Below are 17,364 nucleotides of genomic sequence, written 5' to 3'. Positions count from 1 at the left end.
GGGCTGCCAAAAATTCAGATCTCGGGGTTCTCATGGGGAAACATTCGGCTTTGTGTCTCACTGAGATTTACTTCTGTGCAGAATTATGTGCGCAAATCTATGAATTTTGCCAAAAGGAAAGGTCATGGGGGGAATGAGGCACTTGGAGATTGATTGATTGATTGACTAAATTTTCTATACCGTTCTCCCAGGGGAGCTTAGAACGGTTTACATGACATTATTCAGGTACTCAAGCATTTTTCCCTGTCTGTGGCAGCTGAAACACCTGAAACTTGAGACTCCAACGAATCCTATCGCACACCCATCCCTGTTACCCTCACTGTGTGATCTTGATTGACCTCAATTAACCACATAGGGGCTAGATTCACTAACCTGCATTAGGGTTTCCGATCCATGGCTGATCCGTGCAGGCCGATGAAATTTACAAAACAAAAAATTTAAATGAGGGTGATCGGAGGAACACCCCCCTCCGACCGCACGGATCGCTAGTGTGCGATCCCGACACATGCGCAGATCATCTACGAGCCATCTAGAGCTGCATACTGTTACATTTTTAAAAATTTTACTAGCCCAGTGAGCCTGTGGTTTTAACCCGCTTTAAATCTAGAAGTTTCAAGATTGTTTGGCGGTATAGAAAAATAAAGTTATTAATTATTATTAAACCCGTGGGTTAAAATCCATGGGCTCGTAGTGCAGCAGGCAGGAGAGATTTGGGCAGAAGCACGAGATCGGGGCAGGCAGGAGGCAGCAGGAGATCAGGGCTGAGACAGGGCAGCAGATCGGGGCAGAGAAGCAGGGCAGTTGGAAAGGACCTCAGCGACCGGTCCCTCGGCAGTCGCTTCTCGTGTTGATCGGCCAGCCCAGTTGGTTTGCAAGATTTCTGTAGCGAATCGCGTCCTTGACTACTTTGCATGCCGTTCTCCTTATTTGCATGCACCGATTAGAATTGATCGGAGGAGAGGTAAGTGAATCGGGCCGGAGTAAAATCGGGTCCCAAAGGGGTCACAAACTGGTTTTGCTTAGTGAATCTAGCCCATAATATGTAGACATGCATGCACAAACCTGTAAAAACTAAAACCCAGGCCATCCTTTCTCCACCTGTTTCCCATGTTTGAAATCCCCTGTTAAACACTCATGACGTGACCTTGACCAACATCCTATAAATGTTGGCAGTGGCAATGAAAGAATATCTGGCTATAATATACTCCAGGGTCTGTCCCACAATTTGACCTACAGATGGGGGGAATGTGTAGTAGCTGTAAATGAGAAGTACGCACATATAATCTATTTCTTCAGGTAAATAAAGCATTTTATTTAAAACAACAACAACAATAAAGCTTTGGGTTTTTTCAAGTATTGTTTCAGCATTTGAGCATTGCAATAGATTCACCTTTATCCTCACATAAATTAAAAGCTTATTCTTGCTTCTCTTAACAAGCTAAAGCCTTGTTCTTGGGTTACCATTGCTGGCCTATGGTGATGATGATTTAATTTTGGTTTGTTATCAACTAATACAATCTGGTACAGATTAGTGTGGAATAAAAAGACAAGGAAAACCTCTTTAAACAAATCAGCTCGCATTAAATTCATATAAAAATACAATATTTTGATAAAACCTCTTAAAAATAAATTAGAAAAGTTTCTTAAAATTATCTTCAGATTTTACACCATCATATTCTATCCAGGTTTTTGGTATAATTCCTAGCTTCTGATAACAAATTCTGCTCTCATCTCACTGGGAATCCTAGCCTTCCTGGTCTAGGATCATACGAAGCGATCAAGGTCAAATGACAGAAGGTACAGGGGTCCATATTTGAAAGCACTGATGCAGGAATAACAACTAAATAAACACTTTTTTTTTGTCTGATAATTTTGGAATTCACACGTTGTTTGATACATGTTCAAAGTTATGCAAACCAAAAAAAGATGTGGGAATTTACTGTAAGATGCTCTAGGGGCCAGTGGCCTCAAAACTCGCGGCCCGGGGGGGCCACATGCGGCCCGCCAGGTACTATTTTGAGGCCCTCGTTATGTTTAATCATAATCACAAAAGTAAAAATAAAACAGTTTCCTTGATCATATATCTCTTTAGCTATAAATTGCAATATTATTATTAAGACTTAGCCAAAAGGGAAAGATTTATATAAACTATAAAGAGTTTTACCTCATCCAAAATTGTCATTTCTTTAATAAGACATTAACTATTTTTTTCTGAGGCCCTCCAAGTACCTACAAATCCCAAATGTGGCCCTGCAAAGGGTTTGAGTTGGAGACCACTGCTCTAGGGCAGTGCTACTAGACCTACTGGAATTTAGCTGCTAAATATATGTTATATATCTAAGTGGCCCACACAAATAGCAGGGATAACCTGCAATATTTAGCATAGTTTCAAATTATTTTGCTATCTAGATGAATGGCATAGCTGAATATACATAGGATTTGACATTTCAAATTATATGCTCACCCTAAAGGTCGTATGTTGACCTATGTTGTAGGGTTACCATATGGCTCCAGAAAAAGGAGGACGGATTGAGACATCCAGGTTTTACTTCTATTGAAAACAATGGAAGGAGGACAGATTGAGACATCTACGTGTTACTTCCAGTGAAAGCAATGGAAGTAAAACCCAGATGTCTCAATCCATCCTCTTTTTTCTGGCGTTCAAGTTCAATTTATTTGATATACTATAAATATAAAGCCAGGGTTAAAAATCTCAGCGGTTTACAATATAAAAAAAGGGGAGGGAACGAGCACAAACGAGTTAACAAAATTCCGACTGAATAAACATATCAAAAAACACGAAGGGAAGAAAATATGGGTTAGTTACAATTAACCTGGGGGATAGGGGAAGGGATAAAGACATGTAAGGTAAAGGGTGAAAGTCTAATATTCTATTGTTGCCCACGCCTATTAAACTATGAGCAAAATGCCAGAGAAAAATCATATGCCTTTAATTGAGTCTTGAATGTCAACAATGAACTTTCTGAGCGGAGACAGACATGTAAAGAATTCTGGAGAGTAAGAGCCATAACGGAAAATGAAGAGTTCCTTTGAACATCGAGAAACAGTTGTCAGAATGAGGGAACGACCAATAACTGTTGTTGAGATGATCGGAGAGTTCTTTGCGAGAATACTGAACCAGGAAACTGAATTAAGAAAGAGGGAAAACCACTTGGTAATATTTGATAGGAAAGAATATTATACTTGAAGGGAATGTGATGAGACAGGAAGAATATGCTCAGCTTTTAAGAGAGGTGTAACGTGATCAACTCTGCCTATACTCACAACTAGGCTGCAAATCTGTGCACATCTCCCTGAATCAGGGGTCTCAAAGTCCCTCCTTGAGGGCCGCAATCCAGTCGGGTTTTCAGGATTTCCCCAATGAATATGCACGAGATCTACGTGCATGCACTGCTTTCAATGCATATTCATTGGGGAAATCCTGAAAACCCGACTGGATTGCGGCCCTCAAGGAGGGACTTTGGAGATCCCTGCAAATGTTACCTCTCTTCTACTGCAAGAGACCCATGAGGATTGCTGAGCACAGGGGGAGGCGAATGGGAGAGGCACCCAAAGGAAGGGACATTTCTGACTCAACGACACCAGCCTCAGGCACAACAGCCTCAGGCCTAAGACACAACAGCTCCTCAGAAGTTATTCTGGATCACAAGTTCCTATAAGAGAATTATCAAAAGATTAAGATCACTCAGAATTCGGCTGTTCGTCTTATTTTTGGCTTGAAAAAAACTGATCATGTTAGCCCTTATTGCAAAAAAATTGCATTGGTTACTGGTGGAAGCCAGAATTATTTTCAAGTTTGCTTTATCTGTTTCAAAACTTTAGCTGGCTTGGTTCCAAATGATCTCTCTTATCATCTTGAGTTGGCTCGTACCATCAGATGCACTCGTAGTAGAGAATGACACAGTGACAAAATTCATCACCGTTCCCGTCCCCGCGGATAACCGCGGGAAACCATCTTCATATCATTCTGTAAGGAGAGAGGAAAGAATCAGAGTATGAATGGCCACAACCACTGACCCACAAGCTTTGCTTTGAAGAATGCTGGTGTAGAAGGACCGAGGTTGAAATAGACACTAGAAAATGACATGGGATTATTTCCCGCGGTTATCCGCGGGGACGGGAACGGTAATTAATTTTGTCACCGTGTGATTCTTCTTAGATCTCACTTGTTTTCCTGTCCTACATTGAAAGGCTATATTTACAAGAGATTTCTGGATAGGGCCCTTTCATTTCAAACTGGTAAAATGAATGATTGGTTAGTTAGGGTTGAAAGATTTTCCTTTTGATAAATCCGGAGCCCTAGCCCCGCCCCTGGCCCGCCTAGTTACGCCACCCCGCTGCTTGCTCTTCTCAGGCAGGAAGAGTAGTTCGCGCATGCGCGGATGCTGCGTGTGGCATCACATGACATCATCGTGTGACGGCCACTCCCTGCCCGACACAGTTTTCAAAACCCAAAGTGCCAAGTTTTGAAAAGTCATCTGGACCCCAGGACATGTCCTCAAAAGGAGGACATGTCAGGGAAATCCAGACGTCTGGTATCCTTAGGTTAAGTGAAACTATTTTGAAAGCTTCTTCTTATGAATCCTTCTGAAAAGTTAGTAAAGACCTATCTTTTTTGATAAATTTGTAACTCATAATTACATTTCTGTATCTACCTTGCCGTTTGTAACTTCACTGCTTGTCAGGTGTCTTTTTTATTGGAACCGCCTACAACTGTTATGGTATTGGGGTATACAAAAATAAAGTTATTATTATTCTTCCCACCCATCCACTGAACACCATCTGAGTTATCGAGAAATGCCGGTAATAAACAACAGTGCCTGCCCTGTCTGAGCAGGTCCCATCTTTAGACATTTCAGGACTATTAGGTCTCCTGGACCATTGGTCTGACCCAGCACAGCATGAAATACATTCTCAAGTTCTTTGCTTAAAAAACAAAACAAAACAAAACATACGACCCCCTAAATGCTCTGAGAAGCAGAGCTATCAAGCGAGCCATTTTAAGATGGGAGACTCTTGCCTCATTCTGGATGTTGAACTTATACCCCAGTACATTGTGGTATTTGCAGTTTCTGTGTCTCCCCAAACTACTGACAATCAGCATAGCAGGTACTGGCGTGCAATGGAGGGAGGACTGGCCTAAAATCTCTCTCCATGAACTGGGTCTTATACTAATTTCAGAAAAAGGAGTTTGAAAGAACTGACCAAAATTGTTCCTCGTATCAATCAAATGTAAGTGCCACATTTCCCATTGCCTGTAGTACCAGCTAGCTTCTGATTTTAGTCCCTCAAATCTCAAGATTTATTCAGAGAGCAACTGGGACCCTTGTTTAGACAAGAAATTTAGTGAAATGGAATGGCATGTCCATAGAGTCAATAAGGTCAAAAGCAAGGCCTAGCCTGTTCTAGAGCTATCAGTGGACCCCTCAGCCCCTGCCAGTCTCCTCCTGTCTCAGAAGCAGCTGATCAGACCAGGTAATTCATGTTGGTTTTAAATTAAACTAAACTCAGAAGCATATGTTTGCTCTGTGCAAGTGGCTGTTGTCAGCCATAGAAAATTAAGGAATCTTTTCCATCTATTTATATATTTACATCTTCCATTGGCAATAAATCTGATTAATATTAGCAAATCCCCAGGCTTCTAGTCTAACCTGCAAATAACTATACGTATGTCTACATAATATATAAATGAAACAAACAAAAACACTATTATAAGGAAGAATGAATCCTTTATCACTAAACCATAAGCAGACAAGTTACTGTGGCTATAGGACCGCCAGTCTCTCCATGACACTCTATAATGACAGATTTTTAAAAATGACTGCAAATCAATTTCACCGTGATTGCTTTTGGCAGTCCATCACGTGTACTGCTGGGGTGTCCTTGTGGTAAAGCCAGCAGCAGTAGCAAGGCTCCAAACAGCTGGAAAAGGTTTTATGCTCCACTGCTAACACAAAATGAGCTGCTCCTTCCCCCAACACAAAATGGCTGCTCCCCCAGCTTGCAGTGGTGAAAACAAGATGATACTATGGCAGGTTTTAATTCTCTTTTAGAGGTAGACAGGTAAAGCATGGCCCCTTTCCCACCCCCTAGAAAGAAATACCCAAATCAGCCTCAGTTCAAAAGAACCCTCATCTCTTTGATACCTTAAGAGCCAGTAGTGTGATGCTTTAAGGTGGGGAAAAGAGATAGTCATAGGAGCTGTCAGATTACTCAATTTCTATGGGTGAGATTTTTAGACTAGTCCTGGATTTCGTAGGTTACCATATGGCTCAGAAAAAAGGAGGATGGATTGAGGCATCCAAATATTGCTCCCATTGCCTTTCTATGGTAGTAAATATCCAGATGTCTCTATTTGTCCTCCTTACTTCCATTGCTTTCAGTAAACACCCGGATGTCTCAGTCCGTCCTCCTTTTTCTGGAGCCATATGGTAGACCCTAATTATGAGAGATATAGCACTGATTTACAGTAGGAAGAAGCAGGGACTATAAATACCATATTGCTTTGGGAAGTAAGCTCAAAACCAGGACTGCCATAAAATCTCCTTCCCAGAAACTGGATACCTTACTGCTAAAGGTTAGTAATCTGGTTTACCTGATAATTTCAATACTGCCTACTGCCAGGTAGCTGTAAATGTAGGCTCATGCCATCATAACTCTTAGTAAAACCTGTTTCTCAATGAACTGGAAGCCTAAGAAAACTACTGTACCTGGTCAAAGAAAGCTGTAGAATGCACTCCTTTGTGTGTACAGATTTACATGGTACATATCTCACATGAACACGTGCGCACACAGATGAGATTGTAATCGTCACATGCATACGTTGTGCGCATGGAACACTACCTTCATGTTCTTGTCTTCCTTACAGTGCTTTTTCTCATTAGGCGGTGCTCTATCTACGGCGCAGAAAGCTTTTCTACCTGCAAAGATCAAGCTATTCTCACCACCTATTGTCAGAAATTGCAACACTTAGGCCACATTCACCACATGGAAAAAGCAAGCTGATTTCTTTCAAACATGACTGGGTCCAGTCAATATAATCTGATTTGGTTTTGGTCCTGATGAACTTCATTACCTGTCTTCCTACAAGGCAGAAGAGAGAATCTCCTGGAATTCACCAACACTTCTGCTCTTGCTTTGTGAAGGCACTTTGGAAAGGATTTGTCAAGATATTTTGCTCCAATTTTATGGGCATGGGAAAAACCATCAATAAATCAGACCCTTGATCTTGAAGGAGAAAAGAAAACTGCTGTGGCGGCTCACACTGGCATCGGGACCTCATCATATACATCTTGACCCTCCGTTTCATCAAAGGTCACCTGTACATCATCTGCATCAAGCTACAAGGAATGAAGTGTAAGGTTACCAGCAGTATCAAACACATCAAACAGATGCAACTCAGCTCTGTATATGGAGAATGTGAAGAAAGCAGTTAGCCTAGTAGGGTTTAAAAAAGGTTTGGATAATGTTCTAAAAGAAAAATGGACTTGGGGAAATCCACTGCTTATTCCTAGGATAAAGGAAGGATTAGGTTCTTACCTCGATAATCCTCTTTCCTGTAGAACAGCATATGATTCCTTATGGATGAGTTGTGTACCCCTACTCGCAAGCTGGATTGTAGAAGGCATCAATCATTTTTCTCAGCTCCGCCTCCTTCTCCTTCTCTCTTCAGTCTGTACCAAAGCAAACGATAACCCCTAAAAGAAGAAATTATAACAAGAAGGGGTTCAGGGGACTCCCCGATAACATAAACTTTGCTGTGCTCTGCAATAGAATAAAAAAAAACAGTACACAAACATTGCAATTGCAAAACTAAAGGTGGAACCAACTCACTACCTGTGCAACCAGCACTAACACTTGTGTAGCTCTGTGAAAGCAGCGTGCAGTGGAACTCTAAGCCACTGCCTTACAATAATTCCTTTTTCTTCTATTTTGGCTGCTACAAGCCAAGCCACTAGAAATTCATCCCAGACTATTATTCAACGCAGGCTGTATACATCTCTGATAGGGCATGGCGTAAAGAATCATATGCTGTTCTACAGGAAAGAAGATGATCAAATTAAGAACCTAATCCTTCATTCCTGTGCAAACAGCACATGATTCCTTATGTATGAGATGTACCTGAGCAGTCCCTTGAGTCAAGGGTGGGACAGATGAGCCTGTAACAAGTACCGAGGACCCAAAGGCCATGTCCTCTTGTGCTGTAAAACTTTGTAAAAATATAATAATAATAATAACTTTATTCTTTTATACTGCCATAACCACTGACAGCTTCTTACAGATAGGAATGGATAGTAAGGTGGGATGACAGCGGTATTGTGTGGTCCCTGACGAAACTTCGGTGAAACATGTCAGGTCCCTACCGCTTGATACACTGTGAGAAGTGAATATATCGCCATTACCAAGATAAGTGATATTAATTACAAATCAATAATTAATGAGCAATAGAGTTAAGTACCAACTAAATTATAATAAAGAAGACCGGTGAGGAGTTCACCACTTGAATCTTCCCGTTGAAACACCTAGGGTGGGACGGAGGAGTGGTGGTTCTGAGGTCTTAAGGAGAACATATATATCAAACATCAGAATGAGAATGGGAAGTTGAAGTATAATATATCTATTACCTTAGAAATTTGGATATAAGTGGATAACCAAAAGTGGACCATGTGGCTGCCCTGCAAATTTCATCAGGCGGCACTGCCCTAGACTCTGCCCAAGAAGAAGTCCCACTTCTAGCTTTCAAGTTGACTGGCGGTTATTTACCACAGCCAATATACGCCAAGGAGATCGACATGTGAATCCATCAGGAGATGGAAGCCTTAGAGGCTGGTTTTCTCTGACGATTAGAGCTGGATAAGACAAACAGATGGTCTGAGAGCCTAAAATCATTAATCACCTCAAGATAGCAGAGAAGCACCCTTCGCACATCTAGCAACTTCAAAACCATGTCCTGTTTCTTTTTGCCAATGGGCCGAAACTCAGGTAACCTTCCTTCCTGATTAACATGGAATGCCAAAACCACCTTTGGCAGAAAGGAAGGCACAGTGTGCAAAAACAATCCTGCTTCCATGAATCTGAGAAAAAGCCCGCTGCATAATAATGTCTGCAGTTTGGACACCCTCCTAGCCAATGTGATTGCAACCAAAAACACCGTCTTCACAGTCAGATCCATGATAGATGCTTCTGATAAAGGTTCATTCGGCGCCTTATTGAGGGCCTGTAATACGATATTAAGATTCCACATTGGGAACGGCTGCCTTACCGGAGGGTAGTGCTTTAGTGCTCCCTTTAGGAACCTGGAAACATCTGGATGAGAGGCTAGAGACACTCGATCTACTCTGGCCCAGAAGCATGAAAGATTAGCTACTTGAACTTTAAGAGATCCAATTGCCAAACCCTTCTCCAATCTTTCCTACAGGAATGAGAGAACCTCAGGAATGGAAGCCCAGAAAGGATCCAACTCTGGGAACCTCTGCTGGTCTGAAATTTGCCTCTTCTCAGGGTCAGGTGCTTCTACACAACAGCGCTTCGCAGGTGACATGTAGTCATGGTTTAGGGTTTCTAACAGTGATTTGAGACCCAGTTCTCACACTTTCTATGACTCATGGCCCGTCAAGGGACCAGAGGGGACTAAACCCACAGCTCCTACCTCCCCACCTCCTCGTGCACCCGTAGTACATGGACTCGCCTCAGGTGCCCATCCAGCACAAATATGGCACGATATAGGGGTAAAACCACCTGAGGAATCCATTATAATCAATTTAACCCAAAATCAGGGTGTTTTGGAGACAGATAGAGACTTTTTAAATAAAATTGGGAAATCCAAGATGGCTACCATGGCAGCATTTTGGTGCTAAAAATGGCCCATAGGAGCAAAACTAAAAGTTCAAAAATGCTGAAAATAGGATTTTAGAGGTGGGAGGCCCTTGGGAGAACACCAGAAAACCTTAGCTTTGTCAATTTCTGACCTACCCTGATTTCCCGCCCTAGACAGTAATGACCTTGTACTCACAGAACTGCCATGTGCTGAGTCTACATCAGCTTCTCACTGCAGCTGGAAATGGAGAAGGAATTTCTGCCTCAGACAAGCAAGGATGGCTTCTGTGGCTAGTCTCTTCGGGCTGCTTTTTTATTCAGGTTCCAAACCCTTGACCCATCATGCTCCCAAGCAATTCTTCGGGGGGCAAGGTTGCAGCTGACATCCACAAAGACTCCTAGTCAGTCATGGGATCTAATCAGCCTGCGTTCAAGCATCTGACTCCACAGGGGCGAGCACCACTCCAAGGGATCTATTCCAGAGCTCCCAAGTGTTAGAGCAGGCCGGCCAGGCAGGTGCTCTTTTAAAAGGTGGTCCTCCTGGCTACAGAGCCCAATGTCTGACCCTTCTTCCAGGCAGAGCTGTCCCAGGACTACCAGGAACCTCTTAGCACAGGGAAGCCTAGACAAAGATCGGATTAATGCCTGAAAATAACAAATCTAGGGCAGAGCAGAGAAAAAGACACCTTCTCATCTCGCTTGTAGAAGTTACAACTGAAGACAGAGGGCATTGCCCAGGAAGACAAGGAGGCGGAGCTGAGAAAGAGGATTGATGCCTTCTACAATCCAACTCGTGAGTTAGGGTATACAACCTATCCATAAAAAATCATATACTGTTTGCACAGGAAATTTGTTTTACACTTTGGGACCTGGGTTGGCCACTGTTGGAAACAAGATACTGGGCTTGACAGATCTTCAGTCTGTCCCAGTACAACAATTCTTATGTGAGCCAAGTATAGGACAATGAAGTCATTATGACATCACTGATGAGTTTGGCTCCTAGGCACTAGTGGAAGGAGGCATTATGACATCACAATCTCAGCTCTGGAATGTTGCTGCTATTTGGGTTTCTGCCAGTTTCTTGTGACCTGGGTTGGCCACTTGAATACTGGGTTTAGAGGACCTTCGGTTTGTCCCAGTATGATAACTCTTATGCTCTTATGACTGCCTACACCCAGTCTGTCTGTTAGGGACTAGATCCATCTGGGGTTACTGTGCATATGTGTTACATTCTTCGAGTTGACATCCATTCCATGTATGCCAAGATGTAAACTGTACAAGAAGGTAGATCTGTGACCTCAGAATATGGCATTATTTATGAATGACTCAGATGAATATTATACCAGAGGACATGTAATGCTAAAATATATTGATTCAGAACCCAGAGCCAACATTTGACCTCCCAAGCACCAGTGATCATAAGGGACTATATATTTAATATATGCTAAGCCCCATCTGTGTATTGCTTTCTTTTAATTTTGTAAATTAGGTATAAGGAAATGTGGGGAAGTACTTCTTTGCTGGATGAGGGGGGGAAGGACTATCAGAGGAGAAGGTACCTATTGTTCTACAGGTATATGGCCGTTTGGTTGAGGATGGGCTGGGGAGGGCTTCGATGGCTGGGATAGTGTAGATGGGTCGGAGTGAGCTTTGACAGAGACTTCAGTAGTTGGAACCTAAGAACAGTACTAGGAAGAGTTTTGGATTCTTGCCTAGAAATAGCTAAGAAAAAAAAAAAATTTTAAATTGAACCAGGTTGGACAGACTGGATGGACCATTCGGGTCTTTATCTGCCGTCATCTACTATGTTACTATGTTTTGGATATTCTGAAGACAAATGTACAGATCAATATTCCAAAAGCATCTGTGATCTGGATAAGCAAAGCTGACCAGTGTCATAGTGAGGGGTGCCCCCCCTGCCCCCCCCCCCTGTTCCTTCCCCGCACCTCCCTGGTGCGTACAGGCCCCCCTCCCCCCTTACCGCTAGTTGTTCACTGCTGCGAGTAACACCTCTGACATCACTTCCTATGCACAGCACCCAGAAGTGACATCAGCGGGAGAGCTGATGCATTCGTGAGGAACAAATTGAAGTTGTTGCTCATGGTGGTGAACTATTACAGGTAAGGGGGAAGGGAAGGGGGGGTGCGTGCATGGCGAGGGGAGGAGTGGGACGAGGAGGAGGGGTACTGCTCTCTCCCAGCTTTACTAGGCCACTGCTTCTGACCAAAGACACTGTCTGGATAGTGCTTCTGAATAGTCTTACCAAGTTTCCAGGTTTATTTAACGTTTGATCTACCGCATTGGCAAAAAAAATCTCTGCGGTTTGCATTTCATTAAAATTGTGTAATAATTTGAGAGAGAAAGATAAAATTAGATTAAAATAGAAAATATAATAGAAATGGAACTACGTAATTGATAGTAAAGACCATTTGGCATTATCCAGATAGTGGCAGGGCAGAGCAGTCCTGGAACATACCCAGAACGTGGACTGAATATTCCCACTATCTGGATGAATTCTGATACTGATCACATTATGCAGATATTTAGTTCCAGTCTTCAAGGCTTAATGTTCCGATAAAAAGGACGAGGAACTGTGGAGACAGGAAAGGCTTGGGTGGGTCAGAAGCAGAAGCGACAGGAGAAGAGTGAATGGATTAGGGATTATAGTCAGTAGGTGTTGTAAGGGTGGGGGGAGGAGGCGAACCGCACTGGGCGCTGTCATGGTGAGGGCGCTGGCACCTCTCCGCCCCTCCCATGCCCTCCCTTTCCCAACCCCCCTTCCTCTTTAAATCTTCACCAATGCAAGCAACTACTCTGGCCTGCTGCTTGCGCTGGCCTGGTTCTCTCTGAAATCATTTCTGGGCCGCGGGGCCAGGAAGTGGCATCAGAGGGAAAGCCAACGCCGGCGTGAGCAGCAGGTCAGAGAAGCTGCTCGTGCTGGTGAAGATTTAAAGAAGTATGGGGGGGTGGGAAGAGAGGGCGCGAGTGTGGCATGGGGGGGTAGTGCGGAAGAAGCAGAGGGGCAGAGAGGAGGGCGCCACTCCTCAAGCGCCTCCTACCCTCGCTACTCCACTGATTATAGTAACTGTTCTCTGCTCTGTTCCAGGCTCGCAACCTACCCTCTTCTTCCCCGCAGGCAACTTGGAAGGGATGGACTAGAGCAGAATGCCCTTGCTTCTCTGGAGTCTGAAAATAAGTGCTAGAACTGTGTTCCGGGTCATTCCCCCAGAAATTAAGCCCTGCTAAGTATTGAATATTCAGATATTATATGCTCACCCACACAAGTGATAGGGAACTAGATGGGAAGACAAGTGGGATGACTGGAGGAGCCAGTTGGTCCTAATCTGCATTTATCTATTATTATACCATGTTCTCATTTACAGTTAAGAAGAGGTCTGCTGCACTCATGGACAGAATTACCAGATGTCCAGGAACACACAAACATGTCTTCTTTTTCGATGACTGTCTGGGTGCCCGGACAGTTTTGAAAAATGGGGGCGTCTGTTCGGGTTTAGCCGGCTCTCCCAACTCCCCCATCTACCTCCTCCCCGGACTCGGACACTGTAATTTAACCTTTGGACATTCGGCAGCACTGCAGCAATGAGCTGCTGGCCTGCCCCGGAAGCTGCCTCTCTGCAAGTCCCAACTATGCGGGAAAAGGAAGTTGCTGCAGAGAAACAGCTTCCGGGGCAGGCTGGTGGTAGCAGGCTCACCCCGTTGCTGCTGTCGCCAACTGCCCAAAGATTAAATTGCAGCGCCCAGCTCGGAGGAAGTAGGACAGGGAGTCAGGTGATAGAGAGTTCATGAGGGGAAACAGCATTGGAGGTCAGAGGACGGAGGAGAAACAGCATGGAGGGAGGAAGGGATGACTGGAGAAGCATTATGGAAAGGAGAGAGTGCAGGAGAAAAAAGCATGGAGTAGGGTAGTGCTGGGTAGGAGGGGAGAGACAAAACCAGCATAAGAGGAGGTTGGAAGGAGAGAGAGGGGCACCCATGGGTGGGGAGAGGTTTGGGAGTTGGAAGGAGAGAGAGAAAAAAGAAAGAAGTACCCACAGGAGAGGGGGGTTGGAAGGAGAGAGCGAGAGAGAGAGAGAGATAGAGAAGTCCCCTGTGGGGGAGGAGGGTTGGAGGAAGGGAGAGAGAGAGAGAGAGAGAACACTTAAAGGGTATAGAGGATAGGAAGGGGGACCATGGAAATGGGTGGAGTGTGAGTGGGGTATAGGTGGAGTTGTGGGTGGAGAGTGAGCGGGGTCATGTGTCTTCTTTTTTTTGTCTTCACAAATATGGTAACTCAACTCACGGAACATGAGGGAGGTAATATATACAGAGGGTAGAGCAACAGACTTACACATTTCAATTCCAGGTTTCGGAAGATCTTGGGAAGCAGGAAGATACGCAGGGGCACAGTCATGATCAGGATGAAGGGCAATGCCAGGGAAGCTGGGGTAGACTTCACCACCCACAAGACCACCAGACACAAGATCTGGATGAGCGTGAAGATGTGCATTCGCCAGGTCTTCACCTAAAGGCAAAAAGAGTGGTCAGAGACAAAAAGTCAACATCCTTTGGCACCACAGGACCCTACTCTTTGCTGCATGTATCTTAGAGAAGGACACGGTGACAAAATTCATCACTGTTCCTATCCCTGAGGATAACCGTGGGAAACAATCCCGTGTCATTCTTTAGTGTCTCTCTCAACCACAGTTCTTCTACACCAGCATTCTTCAGTGCAAGGCTTGAGGGTCAGTGGCTGAGCCGATTCATACTCTGATTCTTATGTGAGCCAAGTATAGGATAATGAACCCATTATGACATCACTGATGTGATTGGCTCTTAGGCATTGGTGGAATGAGGCATTATGACATCACAATATCTGCTCTGGATACCAGAGACTGTCAGTGACTGTGCCCATTCATACTCTGATTCTTCCCTCTCTCCTTGAAGAATGACATAGAGATGGTTTCCCGCATTATTCGCGAGGACATAAACGGCGGTAATTAATTTTGTCACCATGTCATTTTCTAAAGCAGTGTTCTTCAACCTTTTTACACCTATGGACCGGCAGAAATAAAATAATTATTTTGTGGACCGGCAAATTACTAAGACTGAAATTTTAAAAAAACAAAACATTTCCGCCCCATCTCCGCGAGCTCAGTCCCCGCAAACCATCTGATCCCATCCGCATAAGCCTCAGTTATGATTTTATATTGAACATATTTTATTAAAGTATAAAAAGAAGCAATATTCTGTACAATTGTCATTTTATAAATACAAATATACAGAGCAAGGACCAACAAAACCCCTGTTTCCCCTCCCCTCCCCTTCACATATATCCCCTCTACTATCAAGAAAACTGAACTAGCCAAATTATTACAAAATGCTACACAGAAATATCATGCTAACAGAATACTGCAGTCACACATGACAGGAATAGTGTTAGGGGAGTACCCCCTGGTCAGAGAGATCCCTAAGCCAGCTGGAAGCTAAAGAAGCACTGCCTGGGCTTTGCAGTCCCCAGTTATGTCTCTAGCAGGATATATAGTTCAAATCTGATATATTCTAATGACAAAATAGAAATAAAATTATTTTTTCTACCTTTATTGTCTGCCCATTTTGTTCTACTTTCTTCTGTCTTTTCTTAATTTTCTTTCCAAAGTCTTCAATCTATCTGCCACCTCTGTCCCTTCCTGTCTTCTACCTATTACTCTAATATCCAGAACCTCCTTTTTCTTCTTACTGCATCCACCCCGTGTCCAGCATCTCCCACCTACTCAGTCAAGTCTGCTTTTTTCCTTCACCCTACAACCTCCATGCCCAACATCTTCCTGTGTTCTTTTTTACTTCCTGTTGCTGAGCCAGCCAGCCAACCCACCATCTTTCCCCATCCCATTCCAGTACCTCCCCTCTTTGCCCCATCTTAATCCAGCAGATACCTTACATCACCCTACTCCCTCCATTCCTTATTCAGCATCTTCTCCTTGTCTCCCTATTCCCCCTTCACCATGTCCAGCATATCCCCTCTGTCTCCCTACTCCCTTTACCCATGTCCAACATCTGACTTCTGTCTTCATACTCCACCCTCGTGTTCAGCATTTTCCATGTCTCTCTGCCCCCTGCAAGGTCCAGCATCTGTCTTTGTGTCCCTATTCTTCCAACTCCCACCTAGTTCCAATAACTATCCTCCCCCAAGGGGATCCATCATCTCCCTTCTGTCACACGAATCTCCCCCCTCCTGGGTCTACCATCCCCTTCCCACAACACCTATATCACATTTTTCCCTCTCTTCATAATCCAGCATCTCTTATTTCCTCTCTTGGCTGTTGGCCCCGATCCACTCTTCCAGTACTCGATTGCTATCAGCCCTGCCTTCGACCCTGGTCCTGCTAAATTTGGCAGCAATAACAAAGACAAAACCTACCCTACATTCATTTGTGGTCCCGCTTAATCAGATGGCTAGAATGAAGACAGAAGTTGCGGGACCTTTCCTCTTGCCTGTATTGTTATTCGCTACAAGTTCTGCCGGTCTCAATCCTGCCCCTCAAAAACAGGAAGTCACTTCAGAGGGGGGCGGGATCAAGATGGGCAGAGCCTATAGCGATGCAGGCAAGAGGAAAAGTCCCGCGGCTTCTGTCTTTCTTTTCGCCGTCCGTTTGTAGCAGTACCGCAGCCGATCCTAACGCAGGCCCTGGAAGGGAAAGGGGAAGAGATGCCCGACAGGAAATTTAATTCGTAGATCTCGCCGGCCCTGCGCGGACCGGTAGAAATTTTCTGCGGACCGACACCAGTCCGCGGACCGGCGATTGAAGAACAGTGCTCTAAAGTATCTTAAACAGAGGTTGCAGGATACACAGCCCACACTGCCTGAGGCTTCCCTCTGGGAGGAGCAGATGTCTTAAGAGCCGCTTCAGAACTGAACAATTTTGGTGCTGTTTCATGAAGAAACCTTTCTTTGTCTCATACTTATGAGGAGTTCAAAGAGCTACATCAATTTCTGCCAAGCTCCGAATCCTAACCCTTGCGGTCTCTCAAGCCCACTGAAAGACCTGGATGTACTGGTGAAGTGCCCATTTGGTAACTTCTGGAGATTCTAGTCCAGTTCTTATCTCCTATCCTAATATACTTTGGTACCTGTTAGCCCTGCTCTTTGCAATTTGTAGAAGGTGGGGAGTGTTATGAGCTTGTGTTCCACACTTTTACCCAGATTAATAGAGTCAATGAACACATATCATAATCCACAGGCAGTCAATGAGTCAACAGTGAAGAAATAGCCCTTTGCACTAAAGGGAGCAACTCTATAACTGAGTGCCTCCATGTAGGTTCCCCCAAGGATGCAAAGTGTGAGCTGATTCTATAATGGAATGTGGACATGCAGATTCCATTATAGAATATTAATGTAAGCAGGTATCAACAAACTTAACATTTATGTGCCCCCAGTTATACCAGCCATAGATCTTGCATAAGTGCAGATAGAGGCGTAGTAAGGGAGGGGTGGGGAGGCGGAACACCCTGGGTGCCGTCTTTGCAGGA

At 44.2% G+C, this 17,364-nt stretch overlaps 1 protein-coding gene across 3 annotated transcripts in view; it reads right to left on the bottom strand.

The window, feature by feature from the left end:
* Positions 1–4,675: 4,675 nt before the first annotated feature.
* Positions 4,676–17,364, bottom strand: part of SLC4A1 (solute carrier family 4 member 1 (Diego blood group)) — a 68,447-nt gene continuing 55,758 nt past the window's right edge. For all 3 annotated transcript variants that reach the window (XM_033917684.1, XM_033917685.1, XM_033917686.1), the window contains 2 exons: positions 14,186–14,359; positions 4,676–7,361 (listed from right to left, as the gene is read on the bottom strand). In XM_033917684.1, coding sequence (XP_033773575.1) covers positions 7,281–7,361; positions 14,186–14,359 — 255 coding nt within the window. In that variant the 3' untranslated portion in view covers positions 4,676–7,280. The remainder of the gene's footprint in view (positions 7,362–14,185; positions 14,360–17,364) is intronic.

This window comes from Geotrypetes seraphini, chromosome 13 (assembly GCF_902459505.1).
Source record: "Geotrypetes seraphini chromosome 13, aGeoSer1.1, whole genome shotgun sequence".
NCBI classification, from domain to species: domain Eukaryota; kingdom Metazoa; phylum Chordata; class Amphibia; order Gymnophiona; family Dermophiidae; genus Geotrypetes; species Geotrypetes seraphini.
This window is presented reverse-complemented; position numbering and strand designations above follow the sequence as displayed.